Source organism: Mya arenaria, chromosome 11, assembly GCF_026914265.1.
Source record: "Mya arenaria isolate MELC-2E11 chromosome 11, ASM2691426v1".
In the NCBI taxonomy this organism is placed as follows: Eukaryota; Metazoa; Mollusca; class Bivalvia; order Myida; family Myidae; genus Mya; species Mya arenaria.
This window is the reverse complement of record NC_069132.1, coordinates 31054146-31075101: the sequence shown is the minus strand read 5'-3', so window position 1 is coordinate 31075101 and position 20956 is coordinate 31054146. Positions and strand designations below refer to the sequence as shown.

Sequence of the window (20956 nt, the reverse complement as noted above, 5' to 3'; positions counted from 1 at the left end):
AGTGGCTTACTTGCTATAGTGGCTTACTTGCTATAGTGGCTTACTTGCTATAGTGGCTTACTTGCTATAGTGGCTTACTTGCTATAGTGGCTTACTTGCTATAGTGGCTTACTTGCTATAGTGGCTAACTTGCTATAGTGGCTTACTTGCTATAGTGGCTTACTTGCTATAGTGGCTAACTTGCTATAGTGGCTTACTTGCTATAGTGGCTTACTTGCTATAGTGGCTTACTTGCTATAGTGGCTTACTTGCTATAGTGGCTTACTTGCTATAGTGGCTTACTTGCTATAGTGGCTTACTTGCTATAGTGGCTTACTTGCTATAGTGGCTTACTTGCTATACTAGATCAATGGCTTGAGCTTTGTATTTGGCATCTACTCTATATGCATAGATGTCAATGAAACTTTGGTCAAATGTTCACCACATCAAGGTTATGTACTCAACAGATGTGGGAACCACACAGTTCAAGGTCAAGGTTACAATATTCGGTCAAGGACTTGGAACATTATTGTTACTTATAGTTGCCGCTTTTTCCATCCATCCATCCATCCTTCCTTCTGTCTGTTACACTCTTGTCCGTAGAATAACTTCAAAATAACTGATGGTATTGAGATTACTGATGGGATTGAGATAACAACTTGGTATATTATAGATTGATGACAATGAGAGAAAGTGCAGTGCGCAATACTGATGGGATTGAGAAAACAACTTGGTATATTATAGATTGATGACAATGAGAGAAAGTGCAGTGCGCAATACTGATGGGATTGAAAAAAAACACTTGGTATATGGATGGATGACAGAAGTGCAGTGCACGAGAACCATAATTCGATCGTGCATAAATTATTAATGGGTAATTTCCCCTTCACCAGTTTTTAGCTCGACTATTCGAAGAATAAGGAGAGCTATACTACTCACCCTGGCGTCGGCGGTGGCGTCAGCATTGGCGTCACACCTTGGTTAGGGTTTTGCATGTAAGCACCTTTAAGTCATTATCTCAGTAAATACATCAGTTATTGCATTGAAACTTTAAATATGTATTCCCAACTATCTTACATACTAAATTAATGAAGTTAGATAACAATTATTTGAATATAATGCAAATAATAGGTCTTTATTATTCGACTTAGAAATTCTGGTTAAGGTTTTGCGTGTAAGCACACATAGGTTAATATCTCAGCAACTACTTGAGGTATTGCATTGATACTTGATACAATGTTACTCAACCATCCAACCTACTAAATTAACCAAGTTAGATAACTCTAGTTTGCATTTAATGCAAAATAATTGCCCTTTATTATTCGACTTAGAAATTCTGGTTAAGGTTTTGCATGTAGCCACATTTAAGTCAATATCTCAGCAAATATATCATGTATTGCATTGAAACATCAGATATGTATTCCCAGATAACACTTTTTTTAATTTAATGCAAATTATGGGCCTTTATTATTTGACTTAGAAATTCTGGTTAAGGTTTTACATGTAAGCACACATAGGTTAATATCTCAGCAAATATATCATGTATTGCATTGAAACATTAGATATGTATTCCCAGATAACACTTTTTTTAATTTAATGCAAATTATGGGCCTTTATTATTTGACTTAGAAATTCTGGTTAAGGTTTTGCATGTAAGCAGACATAAGTTAATATCTCAGCAATTACTTGATGGATTGCATTGAGACTTTATACAATGGTACTCAACCATCCAATCTACTTAAATAACCAAGTAAGATAACTCCAGTTGGCATTAAATTAAAATAATGGCCCCTTTTTTATTCTACATAGAAATTCTGGTTAAGGTTTTGCATGTAACCACTTTAAAGTCAATACCTCAGCGAATACATCATGTATTGCATTGAAACTTTACACACAGACTCCCATCTATTTAACCTTCTTATTTAATCAAGTAAGATAACTCTATCTTTTATAATATATAATTTTTCCCCTTTATTATGCGACTTAGAAATTCTGGTTAAGGTCTTGCATGTTAGCACACATAGGATAATATCTCAGCAACTATTTGATGTATTGCATTGAGACTTTATACAATGGTATTCAACCACCCAACTTACTTGAATGACCAAGTTAGATAACTGTATTTTTCAAATAATGGCCCTTTATTATTAGACTTAGAAACTCTGTGCAAATATTTTGCATGAAACTACATTTATGTTTATATCTCAGCACACCATGTATTGCATTGAAATCTAATCTAACAGTGATCCATGCATGTTTCACCAAAACTTTTCAATCCATTCATTAAAAAGCGGCGGAATAGTCGAGTGCGCTGTCTCTGTGACAGCTCTTGTTTAAGATTGGTATTTTGTCTGGTTTAAAAAGAAACTTGAAATGTAGATGTATGGCAATAAGAGGAAATGCATAACTAAGGAACCATAATCATTTTTTTAGTTATCTGAAACTCCCCTAGTCTGATGGTTTTTAAAAATCTGAATATGTCCTGGCCATATCTTGAGAATTTCAATTGCTTCTTTTTCTATGCCCCAAAGTAGAGCAATATATAATCACAACTTCCATTCATTCATGCATCCATCAATCCATCTGTGTGTCCTGCTGATTTTCTTTCCAATGTATGGACAGATTTTAAAATGACTTGCCACATGACTGTGTTCTAAAAATCCAAGACATGTCTTGGCGAGACCTGTATCGCTACCTCTCAGGTCAAGGTCACACTAAAATCTTAGTGTTTGTTCACAATGGAATGCTGCATAGAAGGACATGCAGTTTAGGTCAACGTGTCTGGGCTGTAGCTTTCTGTTGAATGGATAGATTTTAAAATAACCTACTACCCTTGTGGCTCAAGGTCAAGGTCACACAGAGTGCTTGTTCACAATGGAATGCTGCATAGAAGGACATAGATTAGTGTTGGTCATGTCCGCGCTGTAACTTTCTCTTGTATGGACAAGAGTTTTAAAATATCTTGCCACGTGTGTTCGACATACCAAGATGACGTGTTGCATGCAAGACCCTTGTCCATTACTCTAAGGTCAAGGTCACAGATTTTCACTAAATTCTGACCTTGACATGTCCTAGTTTCTAAAGTAAAGATTAATCTTAATATCAGAATGGAGAGCTTTTAACCTCAGACTATTGTACAGTTATTCAGGGTGTTTTTTCTGATGTAATGTTGCTGGATTTGCAAAAACATGAAAAGTACTTGAATTTAAGGCTGCTGGATGAAAATTCCTTCCAGCAAAAAACTCCATAAAACTACTTGAATTTTTATTTTGCCTTGAAAACTGCTTGTATTTATATACGTAGTCCCTAAAAACTCCTTGTTCAGCTCCAAATTAAGTGTTTGAAATAAAAACGAGTCCATTTTTACAAAAAAAAAGTTTGGTCTTAATGGAAACTCACTTCAATCTGTTTGCATGGTTGTTATGGTATGGGTATGCTGGTATGGTCATGGTTTGAACTCCAGTAGTACAATCTACATGAGCACTGGTTTAGTCTATTTCCATTTTCAGTTTCTATTTTGGTTTGCTGTGCAGAACCATGTTTACAACTATATAAAAAGGCCATGCAAAACAACAGGGTCACAGGTTTTTCCAACACTAGTTACTGCCCTTTCCCAAGGAAAATTCGAATTCATCTTGTTGTACAACTAACATTGCTTATTACTTTTTACCCCCTTGATTGAGGATGAAGATAATAACACATACTGTATGAGGATGAAGAGAATTACACATACTGTATGAGGATGAAGAGAATTACACATACTGTATGAGGATGAAGAGAATAACACATACTGTATGAGGATGAAGAGAATAACACATACTGTATGAGGATGAAGAGAATTACACATACTGTATGAGGATGAAGAGAATAACACATACTGTATGAGGATGAAGAGAATAACACATACTGTACAAGAAAAATTCTTTCTTATTAAATTGCTTCTGTTGTTTGACCCTGGGAGTTGCCATGTATACAAATGTGACATATACCTTTTTCAAAAATGAGACAGTTCTCATACACTAGAGTTCTGCGATTGAAAGTCGTCTGCTTGGAGCACCTTCTTTTTGTAATGTTAATTTTGACCATTCAAGGTCCTTAACTCTGGAGTGAATAGTTAGATCTAGCTGTTGATAGCAGATGGTGTGCCATTCATTAATAGGGGTAAATGTGAAAATGTTTTAAGTGACATTAAATAAAGAAGAAGAAAAAACCTTTTCGCTTTCACCCCTCGATTAATTTGAATGAACATAGTCACAAAAATTCTTTCTTATTAAATTGCTTCTGTTGTTTGACCCTGGGAGTTGCCATGTATACAAATGTGACATATACCTTTTTCAAAAATGAGACAGTTCTCATACACTAGAGTTCTGCGATTGAAAGTCGTCTGCTTGGAGCACCTTCTTTTTGTAATGTTAATTTTGACCATTCAAGGTCCTTAACTCTGGAGTGAATAGTTAGATCTAGCTGTTGATAGCAGATGGTGTGCCATTCATTAATAGGGGTAAATGTGAAAATGTTTTAAGTGACATTAAATAAAGAAGAAGAAAAAACCTTTTCGCTTTCACCCCTCGATTAATTTGAATGAACATAGTCACAAAAAAGGGAAATCGTATAACAAATGCTTTTGTTTTGAAATTTGAATTAAATTGGAAATGAATGTTACGCTGCAGGTGACAACATGATTCTTGTGTGTCTGCTATGCTACCCAGGCCAGATAAAAAGAACAATGTTTGTTTACTAGTATATCATTATGTAACTGATACTTACAATATTACAATGAAAACTACACGGACAAATTCTGTCAACAACATGGATATACCATACATGTAACAAAATAGCTTCCATCAATAAATGTTGGGGTTAGGAACTTGGAACGGTCTGTGATACACGAGTTCACTAAGGTATTACTAGGTTTTAAGCGCATAACCACACGCCAGTAGTCTTGTTCAAACAGTTCAACTTGAGTACCATATTTTAACAACCTTATAGGTTAGACAGGTCAGATATTGAGCCACGACCTTTCACACTCCAAGCAAAAGCTCTACCACTAGACTTTTTGGGCAAACCAAGAAAAGCAATGTTGCTGGTATGTGAGCTGTGACTTTTTCCAATCTAATAGGATTACATGTGCTTATATAGATGCAAAATTAATACAACAGCCTTTCCCATCAGAACTTTGCTTGATGTTTTTTATATTGCTAGATACCTAACTTACATATCCCGACGCACATTATCATGTGTCTTATACAACTAGAATTGGATCTGTATTCACTAACTTCTTGAGACTTGATTTAAATTCTGTTGAAATACTATTAAAGTAAGGATAATATGCTGTATCTGTAACAAATAATCTGTTCTACAATCAGACAAACATCTCTGGCAAAATTAGGTACGGTATACTAAAAATAGATATTTCGAAACATACATGAATTCAGTTTTCTGAGCTCCAATCTCAAACTTAAGACTCCTCATGGGCCCTGACTTTCATTGTGAGCCTTCCATCTTTTTCAGGGTCCAATACTTATAATATTCAACAATGGTACACACTTGTGAATTATAAAAATCTGGCCAAAGAACTGACTGTAACTCTCTGGCCAAACAACTGACCGTCACTCTCTGGCCAAACAACTGACCATCACTTTCTGGCCAAATAACTGACCATCACTCTCTGGCCAAACAACTGACCATCACTATCTGGCCAAACAACTGACTGTAACTCTCTGGCCAAACAACTGACCTTCATTTTCTGGCCCAACCACTGTATGTAACTCTCTGACCAAACCACTGAAAGCCAATCATTTCATTTGGAGATCAAGAATAAAGTGTGTAATTTGTGTAAAACAATTTATTGCAAATGTTAGTCATACAAAAAGTGCCGAAGAGGCATAGAAACAATTAATATATTCTGTCACACAAGGCTACAGTAGTATGAAGATATTAATTAAGGTAACTGTACATACTTAAATATAAAAATCATAACCTGTTTACAATATCTACACATTTATACTTAAACTGTGACATGTCATAACAATATGTACATCAATGTTATAGGCCATCTTTACTGTATTACGGGTATAAATGTACCAATGTGGCCACAATAATAAAAAGTTGGTTTGGCGTCTCCCTACACACATTTTTTGATGTGGGCAGGTAGTTGTTTTTTCTTTTAATTCCATAACAAAATCAAATTAAATACCACAACCGGATATCCAGGTCGCCTTTATTTGTGCGCAAGTCAGTCGGTAAACGCCAAACACACTCTTTATTCATTTTCACACTATGTTAATTGTTGTCAGTCAGTGAAGTTACAATAAATGTGTCTTCTGTTCAAAACAGTTTGTAGAATGATGCAAAATTATCAGTAGCACTTTTAAAAGACTCTTAAGACTAAGTTCTGAAACATATATCAAACTTATTCAATTCATATTGTACATAGTTTTTTCATACAATGATAATATTTAAACAATATGAACAGATGAAATACAAATGTTATCAAATGACGGTGCTTTAGACCCTGTGGTATCCAAACGAGGCTATATGCAAGCCTTCTGAAGCATCCTCTTCAGAAGCTGAAAATTTAATAAATTACATATCTAATAGTTCATACATGTGAATGTTATTCATTCCTATGAATGCAGTTATTTCAGCAGTATTATTTCAAGAATGCATAGAATACAAACAAGCTTTTTGTCGACAAGTGAAGTATATGAAATCGTTGCATTAACATTCAATCTACATAATAGTCAAAGCTGAGGTATTATAAAAGTTAAGTTGTTGTTATCTAGAATACTGCAGTATCATACATTTTAATACAAAGAATTATGTTAATTACAAATAACAGTAACTATTTAGAGAGTGGTTACGATTATTACATGTATATGTTACAAGAACACACTATCAAAATGGGTTACAAATATATAAAACTATAAAATCACAATAAATGATAACTAGTGATTGCACATTTCCGCATGTCAACATGAACTAAATGGTTAATATAAAAAAGTGAAAATGTGGATATATAGTTATCCACAAAAAGATGTTTTCAGACAAAACTGCATTCGTCTACCAGAGCTGTATTGTTGTGATAAAAAGAAGAGATATAATTCCATAAATTACAAAAATATTTATATAAAACAAAATGCTTATTCCCAAATAAATCAATATAAAAAATTGGAAAATGTTTTCAAAATGAGAGTACTGAAAATTGTAAGTCATAATTTAGCATTGAAGAGAATACAAAAATGATAAGTAGAGTTCATTCGTAAATAAAATATTGAAGTAAGGAAAATATTGTTTTCCAAGAAATACCCTAGTACAAGCAGCAGTATAAAATGTAGTATAGAAAATGAGAGATATAGATGTGATTGGTCCATGAAAGTGTTCCATGAAAGTGTTCATGCCTGAGAAAATATCTAAATAAAGTTTACACCCAGGTATGAGGAATAAAACCTACAATAATATTGCAGAAAATACATAAGAAGATAATTATTCAGACAGTCTTAACAAATCATTCATAACAAAAAACAACGAAAAAATCCTCGACTAAAAATCAAACAGATTACGTGAAAAATAAATTACAACAAAAAGTGACATTGAAATTTTGCAGTACAAGATTACAAGATCACAAAAATAAAGTTTCTGAGGTTCAACTAAACACACTTAAAAGCGTCAGCAGTAAGAAAAAATATGTGAGCGAGGTTTTTGCAAGTTGTTCAAACGTCCGTCTTCCGGGATCGACACGAGAAGCACATTAGAAACTTACAATCAAAGCTCCAGTTATTACGATCCACTATATACGTGTCTTTCCCTTTAGGAGGAATTTCCTGCTGTTTGCCATTGGTATTCATTAGTTCCTTCATTTTGTCCTTGTTCTTTCTCAATGTCTGAAATATTAACATATTAGATTATTAACAAAAACACATAAAAACACAATTTTTTCATAAACCTTTGCAATTTTTACAATGAAGATTAATTTTGATTAAGATTACAATTCTTATTTTGAATTTAAGCAAAATGGATAGGTCGAGGCAGTACAAATTTAAAATGTGCCATGCATTAAACCATCAATGAACGAGAAAAATAGCTTTTGATTCAATTTGATAGTATATTTCAATACTATATTCTATAATTTCATACATCAGACGTTTTCGATCACTGACTTGCTATGCTTATGACATAAAATAACCATAAATACCTCTTCCTCCATCCTGTATCTTGTCATACGTTTTACGTCATCTGCGTCATAGTCTTTGATTTCAACGGGGCCATCTTCCTGAGATTTCCCATGTTTTTCCTGCCAAGCTCGTGATGTCGGGCTCAAACTGGAGTTTTTACTCGACGGGCTTGACTTCCTGCTAGAGGATTCTGGGCTCTCGGAAGACCGACCAGGTGCAGACCTACTGCGACATGAATCTGAAATAAGGGAGACAACTGTGCAGGTTTTTGTTTTGTTTTTTAATTAGCATTTTGAGACATCTGTAAATACTGTAATGATATGAAAATATTTTATATATCCAGGAATAAAAAAAACACTATAAAGGTTTTCAATCTTCAAGTATGTAAAAGTAGTCCCTGTTATCAATGTCACAGGTGATGAGCATATCAAATAAGTTATTTATATGGTTCTATTGTACATTCTTGGAAATATTAATTGGGTAAATAATTACAAACATTTTGTAAGAAACCTGAACCCAAACAATTCAAGAAGATACTTTACACAAGGTCACCAAAAGTTGGCAACTATTAAACAAGATGGTGAGATATACGCCATAGTTTCGGAGTAGATAACATTCCCCCAACCCCATACAGAGATATAACAACCTGGCTAACATAGACGCCATTAACTTAATATAACTATCAGAACAGCCTCAAGTCTGAGCAATTATTATCCACAAGAAACAATTGGTACGCACAGTACTTCATCCATTCTTTTTAAGCGGAATACATTAAAAATGCTATCAACCAGTAAGAAATGGCACTCTGCCAACGGAAGATCTAGAACTCTATCAGCGAAAATAATTAAGAATTTCATATCCGCTACCATAAACATTATTCAATACAGATTCCGACCAAATTTTGAGCTTAATTTCCCATTTTCTACACCTGAATTCAATGTTGGAGAAAAAAATGAGATGTTTAGATCTATCTATGTTTAAAAATAAGCCTATGTTGTATAAAAAGGAGGCTTGGGGCTAATTTCCTGAAAACATATCCATTAAAATTAAGATATGTTCATCTTGGAAAAAGGTATGCACCCACTTAAATACAGGATCAAAGTTATTAGTGCAAGCTATTTAAAATTAACTACCTTCTGGTATAATTTTGAAAGATTAATGTATTCCCAAAATTACATACATTTGCCAGTATCAATTTTATAAATCACAGTATTAAATACAATATGATATTCTCCTCATAAAACTTAACAAAGCCAAGATGTGAAACATTTTAAAGGTAATGAAAAGACCTTAATGAAAAATATTGTTTTTGTGCATCTCTCGAAAGTTCAAGATTGCAAATTAATTGCTACAGTGAACACAATAAATTAAATACTAAAATGAAATTGCTGTGACTAAACTAATCTTACTTTAATCTAAAAATTAAGAATAATTGCAGAGGAGTTCAAAACACTAACATATTTAATATGAAGGAGTAATGACAGCATTGAATCAAACATTCGCAATATATTATCATTTTGATTGCATAAATGTAATCTAATAACCAGCCGTAAATAAAATATACACTGAAACTTACTAGGTAGCTTTTTCTTTTTTGTTGCTTTTTTCTTGTCCCCAGAAGATTCTTCAGCGCTGTCTTCGTTGATCGTGGTCGAGCCCGAGCCTTCGCTATCTCGGAGCATAGACTCATACCCACTACTTGTACCTCCATGTACTTTGTCAGACTGACAGCTGCTACCCTGCTTTGAAATCAAGTCGGTGCTCATCGTACTGCTGTTATCACTCCCGTGGCCGCTACTCGAGTGACTCACGGTACGTGGTTTCGTTACCGTTGCATAGGGTGAAAGTAACGTTTTATCAACAGCAACGATTCCGCTATCGTTCCCACTGTCAGAGTCGTGACTCTTGCTTGGCATGCGGGAGAGAAAGCTCAACTTTTTGCTTTCTTTTTCCTTTTTACGACTTGATTTTGAATCTTTTGAGGACACTTGCAAGTTTTTTGAAAACACTGGTAATTTGCTATGACTTGGTGACTGTGATTTTGACTTCGAGCTTTTCGTCAAACTTGGAGTCGGAGGATTGGACGATGATGAATTATGTGCACTGTATTTAGACTTATCCTTGTCTTTTTTAGTTGCACCATTATGAGAAGTTTTTATTGAAGCTGCAACCATTTTTTGGCAGTCTTTGCACATTTTGGCAATTGGCTTCGAATTTTGTTGCGAATAACCACACTTAGAACAGGGTTTCTGAGGGAGGGACGAAATAACGTCACACTGTTCTTGAAACTGGTCCATTCTGCCATCCCCCTCCCCCTGTCGATAAGAACTCGTCTTACTGCTAAGAAAATGAGATCTCTTAGCCATATCAGGGGATTGACTAGATATAGCATTTACAATCAAAAACTCTTCCCGTAAAGCACTTATGTTTGTTTTTTCAATGTAAGTTTCGCTCATCAAGTTTGGATTGGAAGCCCCGTCAGGTTTTCTAGATAATAGCTGAGTTATAGGGTCCATTTCACTTTCCAAGTTATTATTGCACACTTTAAGGCTATAAGCATCATCATTTTCAACGCCAACACTTTCCACTGTATCACCAACAAGAGTTTTAATACTCTGAATTGTCTCTGATTTCTTCATTTCAGAATTTAGGCACTCGGCAAAAGGCTCATTAGTGTCCATTTCAGAATCTTTGGCACAAGAAGCATTACTGAAAGAATCATCATCGTCATCACCTTTTCTTGACATATTTTCAAGTCCATTTTCCAACTGTTCATCCATTTGCATCTCATAAATAGAGTCTCTATTTTGCCCCGATGTGGCAGTGTCAGCACTACTATCAAAACTCATATCAGCGACCACACATTCATTACTATAATCTCCTGATCTGCTCTGAGATATATCAACATCAACACATTCCTGCGCACGCGAGTCACTTAGTGTTGTGTCAGGATATACTGAACTACACATAGAAATGTCTTGCGAACTATTCAATCCAGGGTGGTCTGATTTCACACTCTTTTCTGCTAAAGATTGACCTACAATTCCTTCCATATACAAAGTCTCCTCTGATTGGTCCATTTCCACAGATTTCAGCCAATCAGTGACTCTCTTACTTGTTATATTAGGCGCAGGAAAGCTTGGCTTGGTAATTTTGGGAGTGGAAGACTTAGTTTTTCTCTGAGTACAAGGGGACTGTCTGGGTGAATGGTGAGGGGATTGTTTCGGCGTTGAAGAAGAGGGCACCAAGAGCTTTTTGGTACGGGAATCATTGGGCTTAGCTTTTCTGTAAGTTCCACTGGTTGATTCAATCGTGCTAGGCAGTGTATTACTTTGGTCACCTTGATTTTCCATTTCAGGCAAACCATGCCTTTCAATCCAGTCTTTCACAAATGGTTTCACATGTTCTGCTTTTGCAACATCATCAACATCCCCCACATTAGTAACCATGCTGTTAGGCCTTGAATCAGCAGGCTGGGCCAAGTTTGATAATGTACTTTCAACACTAATTTGGCTCTCTGGTCTTTCCTTTATATCAGGAAGAGGCCAGGCTGACCTAGGTGACCCGGGTTCAACCTTGTGTTGTAAGGCTGGAGAATTCATTGGTGACTGGTGCTTAGGGGAAGAAGACAGAGATCTCACATGTGCCTTTTTACTACTTGTGTGCATCACAACTTTCGGCGTACGATTTTGATTTTCATCAGTTTGGTTTTCTGCCAACATTTCTGGAGGTCCATCCACCCACATTTCCTCCGAACTCATTTTTGTACCCGATTTATTCGCTTTCTGTTCCTGCTTGTGTAGGAAAGCAGGCGGCCCATCGATCCATTGTTCGCCTTTATTCATTTTTTTCTCTGAATAAATTGCCGCCCCAGGGCCATCTATCCATTGCTCACCTTCTTTACCCGGTGAGCTACTTGATCTTTTAGGTCGTGCACCAGTCCTTGACTGGGCCTTGTCTACAATGTTCACACTAGCATATGGGTTTGAAGCCTCTTTTGCTGGTGTTGTTTTAGTCCTTGCACCACTTTTCTGAGGTAGGCTAAACGAAACGACACTTGGTGGCGAGCACGATGATTGAGAATTAATGTCTGAACTTAAAGTGTCCTGCACTGGAGTTGAACCTCGTGATAAAGATCGCACTGGGGTTGTATGACGTGACCCTGAACTAGTCACACTGACGTCCCTCACTGGGGAGGTAATTGCTGTACGCACCCGAGTCAAACTTTCACGAGAGCGATATAAACTCCGCCCACTATCAGAGTTTGAACCCTCGTCTCCTGATGAGCGTGAACCACTAGCTCTCCGCGGCAGACGAGGGTTTGTACGAGGCACTGATCGAACTGATTCATTGTCTGTCAACTCTCGATCGCTGAGCGTCTGATGCGGGTTGTTTCCAAGGTAGATTACTGTGTTACATGACTCGCTACTGGATGTGTAATCCGGATCAGACAGTGATGACCCTTCATGAAGAGTTCCCATACGAAAACCCCGATACGGCCTATGCCCACTTCGAATACTGCTTCCATCAGTGGAGCTATCATCCGAGCTTGTTCCAGAAAATTGCTGAAAGACAAAGGAAGAGATTTCTTGATTAACATAATACATCTTTCCTATAGTGTAGCTAAAATGATATTACCATAAAATCATGCAACAGCAGTGGAATATAAACGTAACTTTGCAATATTTCTCCTAAACATAAATTATTTAACAGTTGATATAAAGAATTCATTATAAGAGAACTGTTTCTTCAAAGTATAAGTTCAGTGGGCTTTTTTCACACCATTTTGTGAACGGGGCTAGGGTCATTTGTATTGGGAAAAATGCACCATTTTGACTATGGTCAGAAATAACCAAGTACAGACAAAAAAAGAAAAAAGGTGATAAAACTTGTTTCTTTAAGAATAGATCAATTCTTCATCAATAAAAAAGAAAAAGAAATTGGGAGTTTTATTTACACTTTTGGGAAATAAGTATGTTTTGGTATTCGGAATGCGGCCGTAGTTTGGCATAAAATTGGTCAGAAAAAAACACACTGAAGGTCATGATTATACATTCATGGTCCTCAGTCAGTTAACTTCACATTGACATTCATTACTCTAAACATTGCCACAGATGATGAAGAAATACTCTTGATTAAGGCATGTTTTTCATTAATAAAGTCACTTAATGCTTTTAGCATAATATCAAGTATTTTAAATAATAATAATATCTAAAACAAATATTAAACTGTTAATAGTTTTTACCCAGCATGATATTAGCCAGTTAGAAACCAAGTCAAGTTCAACTAATTCAATTAAGTCTAAATAAATCTAGAATAAATCTAAAGGTTTCAAAATTGTCACTTTGAAATGAATCAGATTCAAATTAAACAAGGAACATTTGATTTTAATGAGATCTGCATGAAGAAAACGCTTCACAAAAATATAAAGATAAACTAATGGGTTTTAAATTATGTGCACATTTTACAGGATGCTATCATGCACATTATTTCAAAATATATGCCCTATCTCTTTTGCATCTTGTAGAATTCTGATTCTGTTAATTACTTTTGAAGTCTGGAAAACGTGTTTTTTTTTCCAAAAATACTTTAATTTCTAACATGATTTTCAAGGTTCAAAGAAATGATTCATTTTGATGAAAACATAAATCTTCCTTTCAGTTCAAAAAATAATTACTCATAAGAAGTAAGTGATAAAATTCAAAAGTTACGACTACAGGAATAATGATCAAATGAATTTCATGTCTATTTAAAATTCATTTTGTCGATTTTGAATTGTTATGTGTTTTATATAGGGCAGGTAAAAACCATGAACCTACCCCTCGTATCTTCCTACGCCTCATTCTGTGTATACGAGCGGCCAGCTGGACGACTTGAAGTGACTCGTTATAATGGGGCACTTCCTGTGACACGTGCGCGATCATACATGTGCGGCATGTGATGTTTCCTAGCGAGTCTCGGAGTAACTGTGCGACCTTGCTGTCCCTGAAATTGAGAAAATTATGAAATATATTGATGACAGCTACTGTTAGCACACATATTAAGACATAGTTCTTCACTTAATCATTTGAATGCTATTTCAATATTTTTAAGATTTGAATCCCGTTGTCAATGACAATTGATCACATTTTTTTTTTTAAGTACATTCCCATTTATAATGAATAATGCCATAAAATACAAAATGTCCATTTCTTCAGAAATAAATTATTCTCACAATCAAAATCGAAAAGAAAGAAAATCCTCCACAATATCCGCAGTACAATTTCACCCATCTTTTGGCTTGAAATGAGAACCTTAACCCTTTTCTTCCAAAAGAAACAATATCATCAAATTTCAGAGCCTCTAACTCTTTGGTTAATTACATATGCAATTATTTTACTCAATTTATTTTTATCGTTTTTCCATAATCCGTCACTCAATTTATGCAATCACTAAGAAATCCAAATTAATCGTTAGCCGTAATGGACTTACGGATAATCACGGATCCTACAGACAATATGTTACCAACGTAATAATGATTGTTGTAAAAGATTATTTATGTAATGTTGCTGGCAAGACATATGTACAAACAGTTGGGGGTTTATAGTGATGTCAGACAGATATGTTTTTAATATAAAATACCTCAGTTCTCCAGATATTGAGTAAAACGTCTACAACTTGATACAATTATGTACAGAAAAATGAAATGTACAAAATTATTGGCGTATAATTATTCAGAAAAGATGTTCTTTTCATGTATGGACTCATAGGAACTATATATTAACAATATTTCAAATGCATATATATAAATAAAAAATATCTCAGGTTTACAATTAGATTTGCAGGCCAAAATCTTAAATATCATAAAATAATGTTATAAAAGTTGTATTTTATTGACATTTTTGTTTTGATGTCATAGTGTGTTTTTTTTAAACATCCAGATGCAATAAGTTTCTGCCAATGTGATAAATAATATATAATAATTCTTCAAATCTTAAAGAATGAAAATACAAAAAATAAAAGTACAATTTACCCCAATGAACATAATCTATCCCAAAAACGTTTCCAAAGCCTTCTTTTTTTTCAAAATAAGAGGCCATAGCATCACAATATTTCCGGTTAATTTCCTAATATTTTGGCAAAAATCATACCACTAAGATGTTTGCCCTGCCAAAAGAGACGGGGCGTTATTCTGACATGTGGATCCTATTTTACGAATTTACTACAATCTGAACAATATTTTCTGCAACATTGATGTTTTATAAAAGTAATAAATGCTATGAAAATAGTTGTTTGAAATTGAACACAAAATGTTTGCAAGACGTTGAGGATTTACAGTTATGAGGAGATCAAAAGCATGGAAATCTAGGATAAAAAAATACGATGTCGTAACAAATGATTCATGATGTAATAACCACTTGCAGGCCCTAATGTATACCACACAAAGGCAGAAAAAATAGGAATCACTCTTTACATTAATTAAGCCCATTTCATAACGTATAATTGTTACATCTTTTTTATATCTTAACCACAATACAAATTCTTTTTCATGACTGTTATGAAATTACCAACTGTAAATTTTATGCCAAATATATCATATAGTTCCAAAATGCTTCAAAAGTTATATTTCCACATATAATTTGTTAAATATAAAACACTAACACATGGAAAACATCCAGTGACATCACATTTAATGTGTTATGATAACTGAACATTTTGCTAAGAAATTGTTAAAGAACTTTCAGGTAAAAACAAGTGCCAAGAATCCATATCATCACTTGAATATTTTTATGCTATTACGCTTTTAGCAAAATTACAAAATAGCGGAATAATTATTTCTACAAATCTTCAACAGTCTTAGTGTCAATATCAAGAATTATTCACACTAGATTTCTCACAAAAAAATGACAAAAACTGATTATTAAAGCCACCTTTTCATTATTCTTACATTAAATTCATCAAAATTAATCTTTTCTTCCTCAAGAAAGATTCTTTCTTGACATAAAAGCAGTTATAAGAAGATCCGGTATAAAGATTTTAATGGGATTTTACTTACATAATTATAAATCCATTACACTGATTTCGGAATAATGTAAATCACTTTGTCCTTTAAAACAAGCTCTGATCAAAAAGCTTTGCAAGAATAAATCCTGGGTTTCAACCTTTAGTTTTATATAATATTTCTCAACTAAGTGACCCAAAAGTTAATTGCTGATAAACTAAGATAAAAATACAGAAAGCATTAAACACATGTTTTTATGGTGTTAATTGTATAAGAACACTAATTAATACAACACTTTGCCACTTTTATTACAAAAGATTATTCAAATAGATATATATTCATTTCACACAAGTTTTATTACAATTTAGGGTCTATAAAATAAGTGGTCCCCTGCACACTTGTAATTATAATGACTGCTCCTCCCCAGAGATGCCAGAGGGCAAGAAAGACCACTCTTGTCCTATTTGAAACAGAGTAATTGCCCTTAAGCCTTATTAAGTGCCAGAATTTCAGTTTTAGCTGTTTATCAGATGATCAGATATGTCAAGCAGAGGGAGACAGTTGTACAACACTATCTGATAAATGAAGTTATATTCTAAAATGCATTTTACAGGCTTTTATTACAACAGATCTCTGTATCATCTTTCAAAACAGTGATAAGACTTATCAGTTTAGTTTTATATAAATATGGTGCATATGAAATTAATCATAACATCAGAGTTTGAAACATAACATAATGTTCCTAATAAACTAAAGATCACTAAGGTTCTAGGTGTAACCTCAAGAGGTGCTTATTTCTGAGGACAATCACATTGGACTGTATAATGTTGTTTCTTTATAATGGTGAACTAAAGTAAAATGCTGTTTATATCGCGGCATCACTGTTATATAAATATAAACATATTTAACGAGATAGGAGTGGTGCACTGAGCACTCATTATTTGAAGCAAACATAGATGAATAACATTACCAAAGCATGGAAATCTAGTATAAGATAACCCAAATCACATGACTCTCACCTATGAGGCACATGTCTCTGTCCATTCACAAGCGCCATGATGACATTTCCAAGGGCTGAGAGGCTCAGGGCAACATTATTTGGATCCTTGGACTTTGATGCGCTGCCAAGATCAATCAGATGTAGCCTGCTTCTACCTCCCGCAACTGAAAATACATATTTGCCATGAAACCAGGAACATCAATTTGTAGTGTTCATTAATCTATCATTTACTTCATGCAAATTGCTGGTAAACTGCACAATTTGGTAGAATTTTTTTACCTTTAACTCGACTATTTTACAGTTTGAGCATAGGCATTTAATGCAAAATACATGTACTGGGTGTAATTAAATTCACCCCGAAATAAAAAATCAGCTTATGTCATAAACTATAATGTTTCAAGCAAATCGTTTTGATGGATGCTTTACTAACCTACAATTTACATCCAACATTTGCTATTGTAAGAATAAACTCCATTCAATAATTTTATTTTTATTTATTGTATTCCACAGTGATACCACAAGCCAAGCAACACCCAGTTTAAACAATAAGAGAGCTCCCTTTTCTCCTGGGTTACTTATAAGCCACAGCGCTTACGTTGCCTCTGAAAATGACTGTACAAATGGGAAAACACTTCAGCCCCCACAAACATGAAGTGTTACACTTAATTCCTTGATTTTATCAGGGACATTGACTCTTGTTCAACCCAGGATTGCTACAGGGAGATGCTGATGAACCTGGCTTGTTTTACTATTTTGCTTTAATAAATAGGTGGTCTCATGGGCAAAGCTTTAGATTTCAGTATTTCTTAGTACATTTTATTGAGACAAGATTAAGTTTTAAAATTTATCTTATCCTAGGAAAGTCTGTCAAACTTTGGCATGCCCCACCCCCACCCGAATAGTTTCTGTTCTGTAACGTGGGCGGGGCAACATAAAAACATTTTAATTTCAAAATTGGAGTAATGACAAATATGTCCTCAAAATGAAATATTTTGTATTTATAAATTCTATTTGAAGTATATTCAAAGTTCAAAGGTCCCCAAACAACATTTAAACCAAATATATTCAAAGTTGCACTGCTTCCAACGCCAAATCTTGGATCCATCCCTGCTTCTATATTTTCATAGTTGCTGTTACAAATGAAATAAAGCTCAGAACTGGATGCCACTTGACGAAAATGAATCCCAAAAAAGTATTATGCATTAGCTTGAAAGATCACAGACATCTAGCTAACTGTGATAACGCTTCGTTCTAGAAAAAACATCGCAAGTTCAAAAACCTATATTTCCAACCCCATTTCTTTTGATCGTTTACTCTATTACAGCCAACATGTGTTTGTATTTATGAAAATATGCATCTCAACAACTACTTGTGGACGCCTCACAGCAGACACGCTTGCCGAAAGGTTAAAGGGCGGATCTAACTTCACAGAAAATTTAACAGCATGTAACGGTAAAAAATAAACACCACCGCGTCGCTTTTTTTTATTCACAGGAAGAAAATGATATGTTTTCAAAGGGCTTTGAAAATTTATTTTTCATGTACATTAGCTTCTGTCTGGCACTATATAGTTTAAGGGACTTCTGAGAAAAAAATCATCTGCAGACTTAATTCCCTTCCTGTTATAAATTGTTTTCCGCTGTTCATCTTGCTCTGATGCCTCAAAACAATGCATTCAATTATAGAGAACTGTTAAAGAACAAAGATTTTGAAATAAACGTGAATTTTACAAATATTTTTTTTAAAACAAAATTAAAAGTTATTCTATCATGCCAGTCTTTATAATAAGTTTGGTTTCAGCTTAAGTGGTATGGAAGGGTGGTCCTCTTGCACCCATCTGCCCTCATGGAGACCATTAGATGCACCCTTTATTGACTTAAATACTCAAAGACAACACTTTTTTTTTCATTAATTGATTGATGAATGTGCCCTTTCCACCCTAACCACCCTGTATTTTTCTGCACCATCCTGTCCTTTTTAAAACCAGGGTAATTAACCCCTCTTTACAAAGTTGTTTTTTGCACAAAACTTAAACTGGTTATGCAAAAAAAGCAACAATAACAAAATTTGTCATCCTAACCAAGCCTTTATTAACCACTTAAGATAAGTAAAGTAAGTGAAATACATATAAATCTGCTCGTAATTATCATTTTATTTCAAAACTCCCATAATTTTACGCTGCATTGCACCATTAAATATATGCAAATGACAACCACAAAGTGACGAGAATCCTACTTCCGTCGCAAAAGTAGTTTGCAGCCCCATTTTTATTCCGAGAGGGATTGACAAACCCTTGTCTCACTTTGTCATATCGTGGGAAATCGGCATAATTATTTCATTCATGGTCTTGCCTACCCTGCCATCAAAGTGCAAACATATTAATTTTGGTAGTTTAAGAAAACGATGTTAAAGCTTGCAAAGATTTTCTACGATAAGGCTGAAAGAATATTGCTCTTATCAGGGTTTCAACAAATTGGCTGTTACTTTGTTCATCGCTGATAAAAATTATTTATACTAAAAAAACGAAATTTAAATTGATTTCTTAGATGAAATAGTAAAGGACCTTTTAATTAACTTCAAAATATACTGGTTGAATAATTACATGACATTGCATGCTTTCCGGCAAAAAAAATCATGTGTTTTTTTTTCTCAGTAAAAAATAGGCGTTAATAAAATAATTAATTTGATCTTTGTAACAGTCTTTATCATAGAATATAATTTGCTAAGCATTTCATTATGAAATTAACAGATACAGGACTTGTGGTACAATCCCTAATGAACACATTTTCCAAACAATTACACATTAACTTTTTTTATTTTCATATGAAATCCAGAGTGCATCCATCCCTGTTTCTGACAACACAAAAATATATATATCATTACTGTTGGGACCAAGGTCTTTCTGTACAACAACAAAGTAACTGTGTACAATGTTCCATGATGAATATTCCAAAAATTGCCAGTGGGAATTTATTCCAAAGCAGTTCCTCTCCATATAAATGGTATAACAATTGGTTAGCATTTCTCCGGACACAGGCCCTGGAGTATGTAAAAGGTATCTCCGAAATGTCATCTAATTGTTTCCAGGCCCAAGGGACTTGGCCTTTCCTTCATCCTGTCATATACAAATGTAGTTTTGCTTATGAAGTTCTGAGTTTAGGATATTGATATGTTTATCAGTTTCATTAACTAGGAGCTGAGTTCACTGCAGTTAATTTGAATTTGTTTTGATGTGTATAGACTATTTGGTGATATGAGTTGCCAATGTTTCTGCCAACCTACCTTAACATTCAAGCTTGTTCTATAATCTTTTATGAATTGATGATATTTTTTTGGTAAAATGCAATGTGATTAATGTATGTGTTTTGAATGTAGGTGTACGAGGTCTAATCCCTGGAAAAGGTGAGTTAAATTCTTGTAGTATCGTATTATAAAAGACGATGATTTCTAAAACAAACAAACAAATGCCTTATTCTGTACCAGCTCAGAGTCACAACTATGCTAAACCGAAGTTTGTGCGTAATGTGAGTACCTCCGGGTAATCCAGCCTTGTTTTCTTTCTCTATCCGATACTGGTACACGTGCAGCGTAAATAATAGGTGGGATGACCGACTCTCTTCCTCTGGAAAACAGAAAAATTTATATAATCAAAAGGATAAAATTGTCACTTCTAATCAAATATTGAAAACCTACACATCGACTGCAAATAAGTTGTATGATCATTCATTAACAGCAACATGGCTGACACACACCAGAGTATAATTACATATAATTTGTTCATTCTTTCATGTTTTGTTGTCATTTGAAATTGTCACCAAATAC

The 20956-nt window shown here is 34.4% G+C and overlaps 1 protein-coding gene across 2 annotated transcripts in view; it reads right to left on the bottom strand.

Annotated features, from left to right (window-relative positions):
- Window positions 1-5828: 5828 nt before the first annotated feature.
- The window catches only part of LOC128209021 (kinesin-like protein KIF26B), a 150943-nt gene continuing 135815 nt past the window's right edge, over window positions 5829-20956 (bottom strand). For both annotated transcript variants that reach the window (XM_052912819.1, XM_052912818.1), the window contains 6 exons: window positions 20667-20756; window positions 17154-17298; window positions 13973-14138; window positions 9730-12718; window positions 8174-8391; window positions 5829-7862 (listed from right to left, as the gene is read on the bottom strand). In XM_052912819.1, the coding sequence (XP_052768779.1) occupies window positions 7692-7862; window positions 8174-8391; window positions 9730-12718; window positions 13973-14138; window positions 17154-17298; window positions 20667-20756 (3779 nt within the window). In that variant the 3' untranslated portion in view covers window positions 5829-7691. The remainder of the gene's footprint in view (window positions 7863-8173; window positions 8392-9729; window positions 12719-13972; window positions 14139-17153; window positions 17299-20666; window positions 20757-20956) is intronic.